This window comes from Camellia sinensis, chromosome 1, assembly GCF_055761805.1.
Source record: "Camellia sinensis isolate YWXY chromosome 1, ASM5576180v1, whole genome shotgun sequence".
Taxonomy (NCBI): domain Eukaryota; kingdom Viridiplantae; phylum Streptophyta; class Magnoliopsida; order Ericales; family Theaceae; genus Camellia; species Camellia sinensis.
Genome location: NC_138961.1, coordinates 50,298,898 through 50,313,982, shown reverse-complemented (window position 1 = coordinate 50,313,982; position 15,085 = coordinate 50,298,898). Strand labels below are relative to the sequence as shown.

The window sequence follows — 15,085 nt, the reverse complement described above, 5'->3', positions numbered from 1 at the left end:
TAAATATTAAAACAAATAGGTGCACATGGTAAAAAAAATTTGAACTGTTCCGGATGACCGGACAAATGATCGGCGGGACATCTGGGCAGACGACTGGATAGACTCCAATCCACTCACTATTTTTCTAATCTTACCCTCTACTCAACGAAGCTAATTCTCATACTGAAGGGGATTACTAAGCCTCTGGACTATTAATCTGCCCCTCCCATTTCACCACCAAATAAGTTGTGGGTGGGACTTACAGCCATAGTAGTCCAGTCTAGCCACCCAAGTCGGTCAACAAACATGACCTTTAAGTAAATCCCAAACCATCTCTAATGAAAATACAATTTAGTTTAATATTTTTCACATAATTAAATTATCTCAGCTTTACAAGGTTAAAGTGTATTTTTTCAAACTGAACAAAGATGAGTATAATTTACCCATTATTTTTATCATAGTTAGTATTTGTTTTATTTATAAACAATTTCTTACTTTAAATAGAAACAATTAAAATATAAAAAAACATAAAAGGCTTCATTTTGATGGTTTGCCTCATGCTCTAGAAAAGTTGAGCCACTTCTATTGTTTTTTATATTAATTTGTTGAAAAATATTAAATTGTGTCTTTACTCATGATTTTTTTATTAGGTATTTTCAAACCGATCTTTTTACAAGCATAATTTTGTATGGATATGTATTATATGTATGTTATGATATTTGTATGATTAATTATCACAAATGTCATAATTAAAATTTTGAAATCATAATTAAAAAAATTGTCATAACCAAATACTACATAAAGTCTAATTAATTAAAATGTTTTTTTTTTTTTGGGGGTATCATAACTGTCACCATATATATGATTAAGTCATAACTAATACCACAATGAGTTAAAATCAGAGATCTCAAATGTAGTAATCCAAAAAAAATAATACATCATAGAATTTGTTTATAAAAATAAGGAAAGATTACAAATCACATTTAATTTTCAAAATTAATTACTTGAAAAAAATTTATAATTTAAATAATTAAAATTTATAAATTATACCATAAGTCCGAATTTTATTTTCAACCCCTATATTGATTTGTTCTTTCCCCTAAAAATAATTACAATTTTTAACTCAAATATTTAATCAAAATTTTATTAGAATAAACTCGTGCGGTGTATATTTTAAGAGAGATTTATTAGAAAATCTTTTTTTAAGTGTTTGTATTCCAATTAGTATATAAGATATTTTTGTATTTCAATAAGTCCTATTATTTTAATATTTGCTCTACCAAATCATAATTCTCATATTTAAAGTATTTTATGAATATTTCTACATTTATAAATATTTTTTGAACGGTTAGTAATTTGATGATGTGAACATTCATATTTTACAATGTGAATATTCACATTGACACATTCACATTGATAGTGTGAACATTCACATTCACATTAACGATATGAATATTCACATCATGGAACATTCACATTGTAAATGTAAATATTATTAGCAGTATTTTAGTAATTATGTCAATCATAAGATTTATTGAAATTTAAAATAATATTGTGGACTAAATGAAACATAAGTAGATCAAAAGAGACTTATAAAAAAGTGTCACATATTTTAAATACGTTAGGTTGAAATTAAAAAAAAAAGAAAAAAAGACTAAAAAACTCTGAAAAGATAGATTTGGCATTTAAAAAAAAAGTAAATAAATAAAAGGAAATAAAATAAAATAAAATAAAAAACATAGACTAAAAAAACTCTTAAAAGATAGATTTGTGGTTTTTAAAAAAAAAAGTAAATAAATAAGGGAAAATGAGTGGGACTTTTTTTTGGTACTCGATTCACAACCACATGATGTGGATCATTTTAAGGATTATAAGATCTTAAAAAATATATATTTATTGTAATTGAGTAGATGTATGTAAGAGAAAAAGTAATTGAAAATGAGAAAGGTGAGAGAAAAAGTAATTGATTGATGTGTAGGAGAGAGAAAGTGATTTTGAAAAATTTTTAAGAAAAATTACAAACCAAACAAAATTTTTAAAAATTTTCTCAAAAATCCTTTTTCCCAAAACCAAACCAAACAAGACCTACTGTTCCCCCAGGGTGAGGTATTTTGTTCCTTTCTTAAAGCTTCCTTTTCGTATGCTGGCTCGTTGCAAGACAAATAGTGTTATTGTCAATTATAAGAAGTTTTAGGAAACGTTTAGTAGAGTTTTTTAAATATGATTTGATAATAGGAGTTATATTTTGAGTTTGTAAGTTTTAAAATTATGATTTAAGTGTGAAAATTTTGTTTGGTAAATGAGTTTTAAAAAGAGTTTTGAATTGAGTGGGAAATTTTTAATGTGATATATGATATTTGATATAAAAACTTACAACTCATAATCAAACACACAACTCAAAATTCTATTAAAAACTCATAAAAAAATTTAAAAAATTCTGAATTTTTTTATTTAAAATATAAAAAATAACATGTGGTAATTGTAAAAAAAATAAAAAAAAATGCACTGTTCCGGTCAACCGACCCAACATTTGGGAGGACGATCGGTTAGCTCAAATTTTTCCGCCTTGGAAAGAGTTTTCAAAAGTAAGTGTGAAATTTTTTTTGAAAACTGTAAACAAACATCACGTGCAAACCGAAGGGTGGAACTAAAGTTCCAAAACTCTACCAAACAGAGCCTTAATTTTAGAATTTTAAAGAGAGTTTTAATGATGTAATAAGAAAAAAAAATTATATATATATATAGATACACACTAAAACTCTTTTTAGAGTTTCAAAACTGGAACTCTCAAATTTTTATTGATGTTATTGTCTATAAAGGGAGTGGATTGTGTGTGTGTGTTTTTTTTTTTTTTTTTTTGGGGGTAAATTATCAATAGGTCCTAATAGTTAGACGTAATTCCCATCAAGTTCTATTGAAAATAAGCCTTGGTAAAATTGTCGCTAAAAATATTTTTTTGTGACAATTTTTTATATATGTCGCTAAAAATTGACAATTAGTGATTTTTTTTGTCATGATTTTTATAAATTGTCACTAAAACTTACAATTAGTGACTTTTTTTATGATAAATTTTTTTTATAAGATCTATTAAATAATAAATCCACTTATTAAGACTTATAGATAAGTACCTTTTTTTTCCTTTTTCTTTTTAAGGTACTACTGGAAAAATGACTTTTAGCGGCGTTTAAAATATGTCTGAAAAACGCCGTTGATTCCTTTGGTGACACTTACTACCAAACGCCGAGGACGCGGCCGTCGCTGTAAGTTTATGACGCTTTAAAAGCGTCATAAAATTATTATAGACGGCGTTTATAAAAACGCCGCTAAATGTGACAATCAACGGTAACATGACGTCACATAGGCATTTAGCGACGCATCAAGAACGTCGTAAAAGCTTTTTTGTTATTTCAAATATATAACTATAGTGGCATTTTGAAAAACGCCGCAATAGATTTTTTTTTTTTTTTTGAAATACTAATTTTGTGAGATTTAACTTAAAAAATATACCTGTAAAATAACAATAATGAATAAAACTTTGTATAGACATATTTATGTGAGATTACTATTCCCTCACATCTATAATAGTAAAAACCAATAAATGTGAATACAAAAAACAAAAAGGAAAAAAGAAAAGGGAAAGAATTACAATAAATGTGATCCCCCCTCCTTGCTCCCTCTCCCCCAAATTGGGTCACGCAGGATGCAGCGCCATTCCCTCATGAATAAATTTAAAAACACTGAAAGAGATTATAGAACTGGATATAACCCTCTCACATGAGATGAGTCCTACTTTTTTTGTGAATCTGACACCCATGTGAGATGATTTTGTCTGGTTCTATAATTAGTTTCAGAATAACTGTTCCCTCATAGGTCCAGCTTGATAGTAATAATGACTAATCCATTTACTTACCCTCAGACCACCAGATCAGTCCTAAGCTCAAATACTTGCATTTTTTTTAATATATTTAAAACCAAAAATTCATATTTTCAATTTCTTTTCGTATCATTTCTCTACAACCAAACAGAAGAGTGAATTAGAGGGTGAGAGAGAGGGAGTTGCATAGATTCCTTTCAGTGAAATAGGGGCAACACACCCCATTGATGCAGAAACCCCTCACTGGTAGTCACTTCTAAGACCAGTAGAACAAGCACTGCCAACATAGCTGATCTCCCATTCCAAGTGTCAGCACTTTTTGTCCATCCCCATTCCCACACTGTGACCGGTGGTGGAAGCTCCCGACGCTGCGAATCACACCCTGCCAATAGTTCTTCAATGCTTCCAAGAGGAACTAGAGACTGCAAAAGGCATACCCACAACCTCCAGTCAGAACAAAATAAAGAAATAAAATATGGCACATCAGTAAAGACAAGATCTTATTAGTTCCACATTATAACTAGCATTCCACATTAGTTCCATGTTTTAAATATAAATGTCCAAAGTCGGACCTGTCGAGCTTCAAGATTTGAGACTGCCATCGCTCCAATGTATGGAAGACTTTCAATCACAGCATCAGCCAAATCTGAAATGAAAGTGGGTTCACAACCCAGTGCAGGAACACGTCCCATTTCTCTATACCAGATTTCAAAGCCAACTCTTTGTATTGAACATCAATTTCTTCTAAAGTTTCAATATGCTCACTGACAAAGCTGTATCAAAGACAAGGGTGTAAAGCATAAAACTCTAACCAAAAAAATTTATGAAAATTAACATGCCACACTATAAAGCTTATTGACAGTAAAGAATCTGAAAACATCACACCAAGACTAGCAGTGACAGTACAACATACCTAATTGGGACGGCTAGAAGGTTTTTTACTCCTTTCTGCCCTAGCTCAATGATAGTGTCATCGGTGTACGGTTTCAACCATTCCACTGGCCCAACTCTGCTCTATATATACATTTAGAACCAAAGTTATACAAAATTCAGTATAATAATCATAAAATATGCTCAAGGAAAAATATGAAAAAAATTAGAGTATTACCCGTTAAAAGAAATCAGTGCACAATTAAAAAAAGTATAAACTGGGGAAGAAACAAAATTTTAGTTATGCAAGGAACAAAATTTTAAATAATTGATGCCAATATATGCTCTTAATAGAATAATTCAGCTTTCTCAATGAAAATAAATTTATATACAATCTTTGAAGGAAGGAAACTGACAAAACAACTAGACAAGATATGTTACTAGAAGTTAATGCACATGACACAATAATTTTTTCTTTTAAGTTTGTTGAATCACACGTGCTAATAACAGCAATATTCTTTTAACTTCTGGTGGTCATACTCTTCAATAAAATGGGATTAGTTGACAGGAACAATAGATGAAGTAATTCAAGCTGTCTTGATTCAGGTTAATATGGCAAAGTACACCTTCAGCACTGAGGTACTGAGGACATTGACTTATAACCATAGTAATCAAGATAAATTTTTTGTTATTCAAAAAATATCCCCTTTCTATCTTTCGACTCTTTTTAGGTATTTCTCTTGTCCTTTTGCTATGTGAAGACCATCTATTCCAGGCTTCTAGTTGCTTCTCTTAGTATCCACATTGTAGCCTTGCAGATGATGATCTTAATCCATAAACATTTTCTCAGGCTGTTCTCACAACATACAGATATCAGTGTTACAACCCTGTGCTTTAAGGGTTATATAGATGCTAAGAACCACGCTATTCAGGTAGTGTCTCCATTTTTATCTACTTTTGGTAAAAATAATAGAAATTTCTGTAAATAATCTGCTTCAACAGGGATATCGAGAACATGACTTTTGCACTTCACACAAAACACAAATGTGAATGAACAACAATAGCAATTTAGAATTAAAACAAGCTCCAATAAGTATCAGACTAGAAAATTTGAAGATCGCACATGATAAAACATAATGAGGCAGATCACTCAGAATTTAGCTGATAAGATTCTCCACGGGATAGTAATAGTAATCTCACATAAATATGTAAAAACCTGTTGGGTAACCATGCAACTAAACACTTCAGCACTTTGTTCAGGGAAACTTGTAAGTATTTTAAGCATCAAACTGTTCCCAAGATCACCTTTAATATCATGAGACCTTTCAAATATGAATCAGATGACGATTTCACCTCCTTGCTGTGCAATTCTTGAACTGCAAGTTAGTTAAAGCTGTTAGATTCCATCCATACGAGGCAATATACATCCAAACTGAAAAAACAATAGTGAGCTAGCAGGACATACAAATTACAACAGGAAGAAAACTACAGAAAGATAATGCAACTCCGACAAAAAGGCTAATGACTCAGACATGGCATGCAAAACTTAAAATTAAAGAATGGCCAACTTCAAAGACTGCAGCTAATGACAAAATAAAAATCTTGGCATTTTAGATAAATAAAAGTAAGTATCAACCAATATGAGCACATGGTAAGGAACCAAGGATTCAAATTTTAAGGCAATATGTTGACAAGCTGCGACACTCTCAACAAGCAACTAAACACTTTGATTCTCTCCATACGTATTATGTCCTTCAAAGTAAAAACAAAAGAAAACAAAGGAACTAGATGTGACAAAAAAAAAATCACAATCTATACACTTTGCTACCACTGTTTGGTAATACAACACCAGTTGCTCCCATCACATGCTTATCTCTCACCAACTCTCTTTTTTCAATAAAGTATCTCTCATCTCAGCAACTCACCCGTTATTTGCAAGCAATCGTCCATCACAGAGCTACGGGAATACCCAACAAAAAAAAATAATAAATGAATAAATACCATTATCCATTAATAATAAATGAATAAATACCAACATTTGAAAATTTCAGACGCTGCCTATTATCCATTAATAATGCACAAATCCAGAGTAACATTGGCCTCCGAAAAGGCCTGCTTGGTAATCCAACTTCTATTATGTTGGGAAATTTATTTTATCAAAAATAGCCACATAATATACAAAATAAAATCAATGTAAGGAACTAAAAAACAGAGAAGATATTACCTACCTTGAATTCTCAGGAATGATTGTAGACAAAAAGGGCCTAAACATTCGATCTCGAAGTGTTTCAATGAATGTGTTAGGGCCTAAACATTCGATCTCGAAGTGTTTCGATCAGACAGCCATAATAATCAACAAAGTTCGTTTGGAGACTCGAAACATAAATGGTTCTGTCACTAGTATGAAGGGACTTACAGTTTCAACGTTGCAAGCTCTTTGGCCAATACCATATTCCTTTCCTGCAGCCTTACGCACTCCAAAGTTGATCTATCAAGTTCCTATTATACAAGGAAGGAGCTAAATGAGAAGGTTTCAATCAACCTGTGTAAACATGTAAAACACAAAAAACACACTCAACAATTTGAAAAGAACTGTATGCCTCTGAAAAAAACAATTTGAAAAGAACAGCAATGAAATTAAATTACCTCCTCATTGAGTTCTTCGACATCTTTCTGATGACGCTCTATCGCCGATCTGAGTCCTAAAACCTTCCCTTCCAATTTCTCCATTTCCCTATGCAACTCCCCTGGATTATCTTCGCAATTGATCAATTTCTGATAGAGGTTGCCTACTGATTGGAAATAAAGCCGACTAACATTGGCCTCCGAAAAGGCCTGCTTGCATACAGGACATCGTTTTTTCTTCACATTTGAACAGTACTCGATACATTGTTGAAGGTTAGGTTTGTCAAAAAAACACATCAAATTGAAGATCGTTCTCGAATAATAATCGATTGAAGTGAACAACTGTGAAGATATAACTATAATATGTGAGTATAGAAGTGACTGACCAGAGCTCGTGGAAGACATGGCCGCAAATGGAGATTGATTGAAGGGCTTCGATGATTGGATTGAGATCTTCGTAGCAGATTGAACATATAGGCTTGGCTATTGTGCTACCGCCATTGGAGCTTGAAAAGCGAGTAATCGAGGGGTCAGAGTTCAGATCTGAGCTTCTGGAAGATGAGAAAAGAGAGTTTTAGCGATAGAAAGTGTAGGTAGAGAGAGAGAGAGAGACAGTGGAGCTCACCTTAGTGAAATCGAAATCGGCGGTGCAGATGGTGGTGGCGACGGAGCTTCGAAATAGAAATCGCTCTGAAATCACTGAACCTCTGAATCTCTGCAAACAATGATCAAGTCAGAATAAAACGGTGGAGCTCTGAATCTCTCACTAAAGAGAGAGAGAGAGAGAGACGGTGGAGCTCGCTACCTCGCCGGTGCAGATCGTGCTGGCGATGGAGCTTCGAAATCGCTTTGAATCTTCGAAATCGCCGGTGCAGATGGAGCTTCGATGGAGCTTAGAGAGGGTTGAGAGAGAGAGAAAGAGAGAGAGAGAGAGAGAGAGAGAGAGAGAGAGATGTGTGTGCGTATAAGGGTTGAGAGAAAGAAAAGGCTGAGATTCAAAATAAGGAAGGACGGAGGACGCGCGTGTGCCTACCGCATTTGGAGGCGTTTTCAATTATAAAACGGTGCCATTTTGGTTAACAAATACGTGGCAGTTATAAAACGCCATTAAAAATTAAAAAAAGTGGCGTTTAAAAAAACGCCGTTAAAAAAACGCCGTTAAAACCTATTTTTCTTGCAGTGAGGTTTCCTTGTTACTTGCTTTATTATGTGGTCCCATTATGTATAGGGACTGCTTTATGATGAATCTTTTAATACGTGAAGGCGGTTGGACGAATAGCAGTGGGACGGACGTTACTTAGAAGTGAGTTTCCTAAAGAACGTAGTTATCTTCCTCATACTCAAGCTTTTGTTCCACCATCAAGGCATCACATTCACAGTGGTCTTAGTATGGGGATGGAGGATACAACTTGGGATCTTGAACGCCATCAACTGGAGCGATGCTTGGTTGGATTTGTTCTAGATGTGCGTCATTTTGTGTCGTATGTAATGCAACTTAATATTGGATGGAAAATTAAATTATGGTAATTTCTCTTGATCAACTCTGACACCACTTTGAAAGTCAGAGAGGAGTGTAAATCAATATATGATTTATAAAGAGGCATAATATTTAACGTGATTTGGTCTCACTGCCTACATCCATGGGAGAGTAATCATTTTTACTATATAATAAAAATTACAAAGAGATTACAATGGAGGATGTGGGGATATATTTTCTGCGTACCAACACGTGGCCAAGGTGACGACGACGTGTCAGTCGAGGTGCCACGTGTCCTGGTTGTTATGCCGAGGTCATCTCGGATAGGCCGAGGTTACCTCTGAAGATATCAGAATCCGAGATAAGTGGATGAGGGGCAAGAGTCCCAGAATGAGAGAAGACTTCAGTTTGTATTAAGATAAGACTCTTAGAGAGTTTATCCTAATCTTACTGGGAGTCCAAGATTAGCAATAATCATGAGTCCATAGAAGTTAGGCTTCTATTGGGACTAGGTTTATGTTGGCTATAAAAGAGAGGCACTCCCATGGGTCTAAGGTATGCTTTTGATACTCAAGCTTGTGAGTTTAGCACTTGATTTATCTTTGAGAGATATACTGACTTGATCGTCGGAGTGCCCCCGGGTGAACGAACCACCGCCGGAGTCTTCTCTTTTTGTTTCAGGTTAGTCAGGTGCCATCTATTCTGCCGGTGCTCTCCAGCTGGATACTAAGATTGCAGTGTGGTCAAAAAATCACCCACACAATTTGGCGCCGTCTGTGGGAAAGAAAGGAGAATAGATGGCCATCACTGTACAAGATCAACGTATCAGAAACGGCGAGTTTAGCAAAGATGGAGAATGTGTCGACATAAATGGAGTGAAGACCCTTCCAGTAGGGACGCAAAGACATGGGGCATGAGTGCTCCCAAGGAGATGACATTCAAGTATAGAAGAGCTCAGTCCAAGTGAGCAGATCCTGGATCCCGGATCCCAGAAGACAAGATCTCGGCCTAAATAAGTAGGTCTGAGAAGACAAAAGCTCAGCCTAAGTGAGCAGATCCCGGATTCCAGATCCCGGATCCCAGAAGGCATGATCTCGGCCTAAATGAGTAGGTCCGAGAAGACAAGAGCTCAGCCTAAGTGAGCAGATCCTAGATTCCAGATCCTGGATCCCGGATCCCAGAAGGCATGATCTCGGCCTAGATGAGTAAGTCCGAGAAGAGAAGAGCTCAACCTGAGAGAGCAGATCCAAGATTCCAGCAGACAAGACCTCGGCACTTAAGCCCGATAAGAGAAGAGCTTAGTGAGCAGATCTCAGATCCCAGAAGATAAAAAGAAAACATACAAGGTCAGCTGCAGTTAGCTAGGTTGAAGACCTTTTATAAGGTTCACAAAAGAGCATGTGAAAGCCATGCAGGGGGCAGAGAGAAGAAGAAAGAAAAATATGTTTAACATTTGTTGAAATTTGTGGACAATTTACAAGTTAAGTTAAACCGAAATCATTGTTTAACACATGTTGAAATTCTGTGTGAATTTACAAGTTGAAGTTAAACCGAGATGATGTTTAACACTTGTTGAAATTTGTAGCAATTTACAAGTTGGTTAAACCGATATGATGTTTACCACTTGTTGAAATTTGTAGCAATTTACAAGTTGAAATTAAACCGAGATGATGTTTAACACTTGTTGAAATTCTGTGTGAATTTACAAGTTGAAGTTAAACCGAGGTCATATTTAAACACTTGTTGAAATTCTGTGTGAATTTACAAGTTATAGTTAAACTGAGGTCGTATCGAAAGGAAGATGGTTTAACACTTGTTGAAATTTTGAGAAAAATTTACAAGCTGAAGTTAAGCTGAGGTTATGATAAAGGATGATGGTTAAAACACTTGTTGAATTTTTTGAGAAAAATTTACAAGTTAAAGTCAAGCTCAAGCAATATCTGCGTACTTGCCGAAACTACCAGGTTGTCAAAACTTGAAATATGGAAAACTGAAGTCTTGATAGAAGACATTGAGAAAGTGACAAGTCCTAAGCAACACTTATGAAAATATTTGTTACAATATTTTCAAGTGTTAGGACAAAGCCTATGAGTAAGATTAGAAGTTGTGACAGAGGTATTTTACTCAAAGAGATTACATAGTCAAGGTGTACTTTGAAGACATGCAAATTATTCTAAGTGTAGAATCATACAAGAGCAGAAAAAAAGAAGACATTCATTCAAAGAAGAAATTAGAGAAATGCATTAAAAGAAGAAAGAAGGCACTTCGGCCTGAATATTGAAAAATAAATTATTCAAACTACAAAAATGGCACGTCAGCCGGATTAAAAGCATACAAAGAAGGACAAAGTACAAGGTGCAAGGTACAAGGACTAAAAGAAGGAAACAAAACTACTCGGCATCAATGGCAGGATATAGAAGACAGTTGGAAAGACTTCTCAGCAGCCTTCTCGGCCTCGAGCTCAGCATCGATCTCCCGAAGAGTTTGATCAAAGCTCTTCTCAGCGATTGGCACCTCGGAGTTTGAAGGCAAGGATTGAAAGCAAGAATCTGGAAAAAGACACAGAAAACAGAAACAAGAATGTAATTCGTAATCAAGAATGGGGATGAAGCTATCAGGAAATCAAGACAAAAAGATTGCACAGGTGTGTCAAGCCAAGAACAGTGACAGAAATCAACAGATGTGTGAACAGTGTGTATTCAAGAAGATGATTTGGAAACAATGGGTAAAACAGCAATGGTGATTAACAATGAAGCAGAGCTTCTTGGAAAGAAATAAGAAATAAAACCAGGAGGAACAGTGGCTTACCAGAAAGAAGGAAGCCGGAATAAGAATTGCCGAAGTCTAACGACAGATGCGAAAATGACAGAATGACGTAAGCTTCACCGGAGGAGAGGAACGAAAACAGTTGCAGAGCTTGAAAGCTTGGAACAATAATGGATTTAAGCAAAAGAGCTAGAAAGAGAAAAAGCCAGAGGATTGAATGAAAAAAGAGAAAAATCAGAGTCAAGAAGACGACAAAGTTCAAGAATAAAGCCACGTGCACATGGACTAAGTAAGTATGTGAAGAACAAGAAAGTAATGACCCAGACACGATGCTAGCAACAGAAAGCGGATATGGCAAGAACAGTGCCAGGCGTTCAAACAATTCAAAACTTGAAAACAGATGAAAATAGAAGACAACAGAGGGCAAGTAAACGGATTCAGAAGAGTTATGAAAGATTGAGCTTAATAAAAGAGTTTATGAACCTACCAAGAGAAATGAACGCCGATATGAAGATCGCCGGAGTCAAATAGATGACTGGAAGTCAGGAACCCACCAAAGAATGTGAGTGGAGCAGTTGCAAAGCTCTTGGAGTTTACGAATTAATGGAACAAGAACCTCAACTAGGAGGTGTGATCTCGAGCAGCTTGGAAAGCATGAAGCTTGATACTTGACAGAAGTGGACAGTAAAGTCCAGGGAACTTTGAGGTCGGCGAGTTTGATCTCGGACAGAGGGGCACAGATGAACGAACAGTGTGGGTTCCATCACCTCAGAATGCCGAGGTAATAGAACCTAGGGGACAGTTGTGGGGATATATTTTCTGAGTACCAACACGTGGCCAAGGTGACGATGACGTGTCAGCCGAGGTGCCACGTGCCCTGGTTGTTATGCCGAGGTCACCCTCTTTCTCACTCAACTCCCACTGAGCTTCATTCTCTCATACCGAAAGAGTTTCCATTTTTGCTATAAATGGTTAATCTCTCAACTCTCAAACTCTCTTAGATATCTCTCACTCCTAGTGATATTTATTTATCCTACTCTATCTAAAACAATCACACAACCTATCTATTTATATATTCTCAATCTGCGTATAAACCGTGTGTGCTACAGTGTTTCTTCATCATTAAGCTTCAACAATGAAGCTTCATGCTTCCTTCTTCTTCTTCTTCATTTTGGCTTCCTCTTCTTCTCTTTGGAACTCTCCATGAGCTTTTTGCTTGTTCTTCTCTTCTCTAGCAGCCTCATCTTCAAACTCAAATTGAGTTTGTCTTCCAACATCCCCCCCCAAACTTAATTTGTTGGATTTTCTACACGATGCCTCATATCTGCTCGTCGATGACTTCTTCTGGTCTTTGGAGTCAATCCTTTGTTGACTTCTATCTCTCTCGGAATAACCTCCAGTTGTTTGGTGCTATCAACCTCCTGTTGTTGTCTTCTCTCTTGCAGATCAACCGTCTGTTGTCTATCGCGTGGTACAACCACTTGTTGTCCACTGTAGTCAATCACCTGTTGACTTATGTCTCTCTGATGTCATAGAGCAACCACCTGTTGCTTGTTTCGTCCACGATATTTGGGACGTTTTCTATCATCAATCTGTGATGTCTTCTTTGTTGTATTCTTTGACTCTCGCTTTAAAGAATATTTCCTTCACTTCATCTCTTCAAATAAAATCTGCAAATTACTTGGATAAAATTTGCAAAATCTAATTGTATGGATGTGTCTCGAATATTCCAAATAGTTAGAAAGCACTATTGGATCTTCAAAATCGGACCTCAAATGGCTTAAATCTACCCAAAACAATTTGGACGATTCAGATCAACGGTTGCATCTCAACAGTGAAACACTGGATAATTCCTCTTCAATCAACTTGCATCAACATGTGTCAGTGTGATGTCAGCGGCTAGATTTGGCAACTCAGCTCGGTGGTTTGGCAACTCAACTCGGTAGCTTGGTTGTAACTTTGCCATAATTCATTGACTAATTTCTCTTGAACACCTCTGCAACTTCAAAATTTTAGGGACGACGACTGCTATATACGCATTTAACTTCTTGGCAGCCGTATAGGTTCATTCGGACTTCGTTTAAGCCATTTTTTATACCATCAAAATCCTCTTGACGAGTACTTTAATCTAATATCTTCAAAACTGGATTTTGACAACTTCGAAAATTTTCGTTTCTAGGTGTCGCAATAATCGACGAACTTCGGTTATTACTTGGCTATTTTGGTTAACGGGTCTAGACTTCTCTAGTCGATATGAACCCTCTCATATATTTAGATATTGATTTCTACACCTTCAAAATCTGGGCAAATTTTGAAATCACACTTTGTTCTTCTTTGTTTTTTGTCAGAACTTGGCCCAAACTGGCTCTTTTCTCCTCTGGATCATTATGGCTCTAATACCACTGATGGCAAATTAAATTATGGTAATTTCCATTTATCAACTTTGATACCACTTTGGAAGTGAGAGAGGTGTGTAAATCTGTAGCACTCCGTACTTCTTGATATAATGAAATTATATTTGACTCTTTGATTATTGTGGGGACATAATTTTTTAAATGACAACACGTGGCCGAGGTGTCACCGAAGTGCCAACCGAGGTGCCATGTGTCTTGGTCATGACGCCGAGATGATCTCAGCTAGGCCGAGATTATCTGCGAAGAAACCGAAATCCGGGATAAGCGGATAAAGGACAAGAGTCCTAGAATGGGAGAAGACTTCAGTTTGGGTAAAGATAAGACTCTTAGAGAGTTTATCCCAATCCTACTGGGAGTCCAAGATTAGCAGTAATTCTAAGTCCATTAGAGCTAGGCTTCTATTGGGACTAGGATTATGTTGGCTATAAAAGGGAGGCACCCCCACGAGTCTAAGGTATGTCTTTTATGCTTTGTCTAGTGAGTTAAGCACTATTGATTATCTTTGAGAGATATTTTACTGACTTGATCGTCGGAGTGCCCCCGGGTGGACGAACCACCGCCAGAATCTCTTCTTTCTGTTGCAGGTCGTTCGGGCTTAATCTATTCTGCTAGTGTTCTCCAGCTGAGTGCTTGATTGGCAGTGTGGTCAAAAATTGACACACACAATTTGGCGCCTTCTGTGGGAATGAAAGAAGAATAGATGGCCAACGACGGACAGAAAGAGAAGATTGGGGATAACACTCCTACTGGGAGTGGCAGACCTATTGACCTTGACGTCGAAGAAGACAATTGTAACGAAGAAACTCGTGACCAGAATCACGGAGTGAGAGACGTTGGCCAGAAAGGCGGCGTACCAAAGAAAATAGACCAAAGCGGGTACTATAACGAAGATAACCTCCAGGTATGGAAAGACAGATACCAATGGAGGGACGTAGAGGTGAAAGTGATGGCAGACAAATTGGCGAACCTGTAAACAATGGTCAATTTCATGATGCAAAATAACGTCATGTAGTCACCGTTCCCGTTACAAGATACGCCGATTCCAGCAGCCAAGAAAGATGCCCAGACAGGGGGGCATAA

The 15,085-nt window shown here is 36.2% G+C and overlaps 1 protein-coding gene across 1 annotated transcript; it reads right to left on the bottom strand.

The window, feature by feature from the left end:
• Positions 1-4,207: 4,207 nt before the first annotated feature.
• On the bottom strand, positions 4,208-8,260 carry LOC145789711 (uncharacterized). Its single transcript, XM_082867000.1, has 8 exons — positions 8,154-8,260; positions 7,974-8,063; positions 7,370-7,899; positions 7,140-7,222; positions 6,029-6,099; positions 4,767-4,867; positions 4,426-4,626; positions 4,208-4,275 (listed from the first exon to the last, which is right to left on the bottom strand). The coding sequence occupies exons 3-5, from the start codon at positions 7,751-7,753 to the stop codon at positions 6,060-6,062; spliced, it is 507 nt and encodes a 168-aa protein (XP_082723126.1). The 5' UTR covers positions 7,754-7,899; positions 7,974-8,063; positions 8,154-8,260; the 3' UTR covers positions 4,208-4,275; positions 4,426-4,626; positions 4,767-4,867; positions 6,029-6,059.
• Positions 8,261-15,085: the final 6,825 nt, after the last annotated feature.

Excerpts from the sequence above, each read along its gene's own strand:
- LOC145789711 (XM_082867000.1), bottom strand. The coding sequence starts at position 7,753 with ATGTCTTCCACGAGCTCTGGTCAGTCACTTCTATACTCACATATTATA. Across the intron at positions 7,223-7,369 it reads TCGAAGAACTCAATGAGGAG|GAACTTGATAGATCAACTTT; the intron begins GTAATTTAATTT and ends CTTGTATAATAG. Across the intron at positions 6,100-7,139 it reads GAGCTTGCAACGTTGAAACT|TTCAAGAATTGCACAGCAAG; the intron begins GTAAGTCCCTTC and ends ACTAACTTGCAG.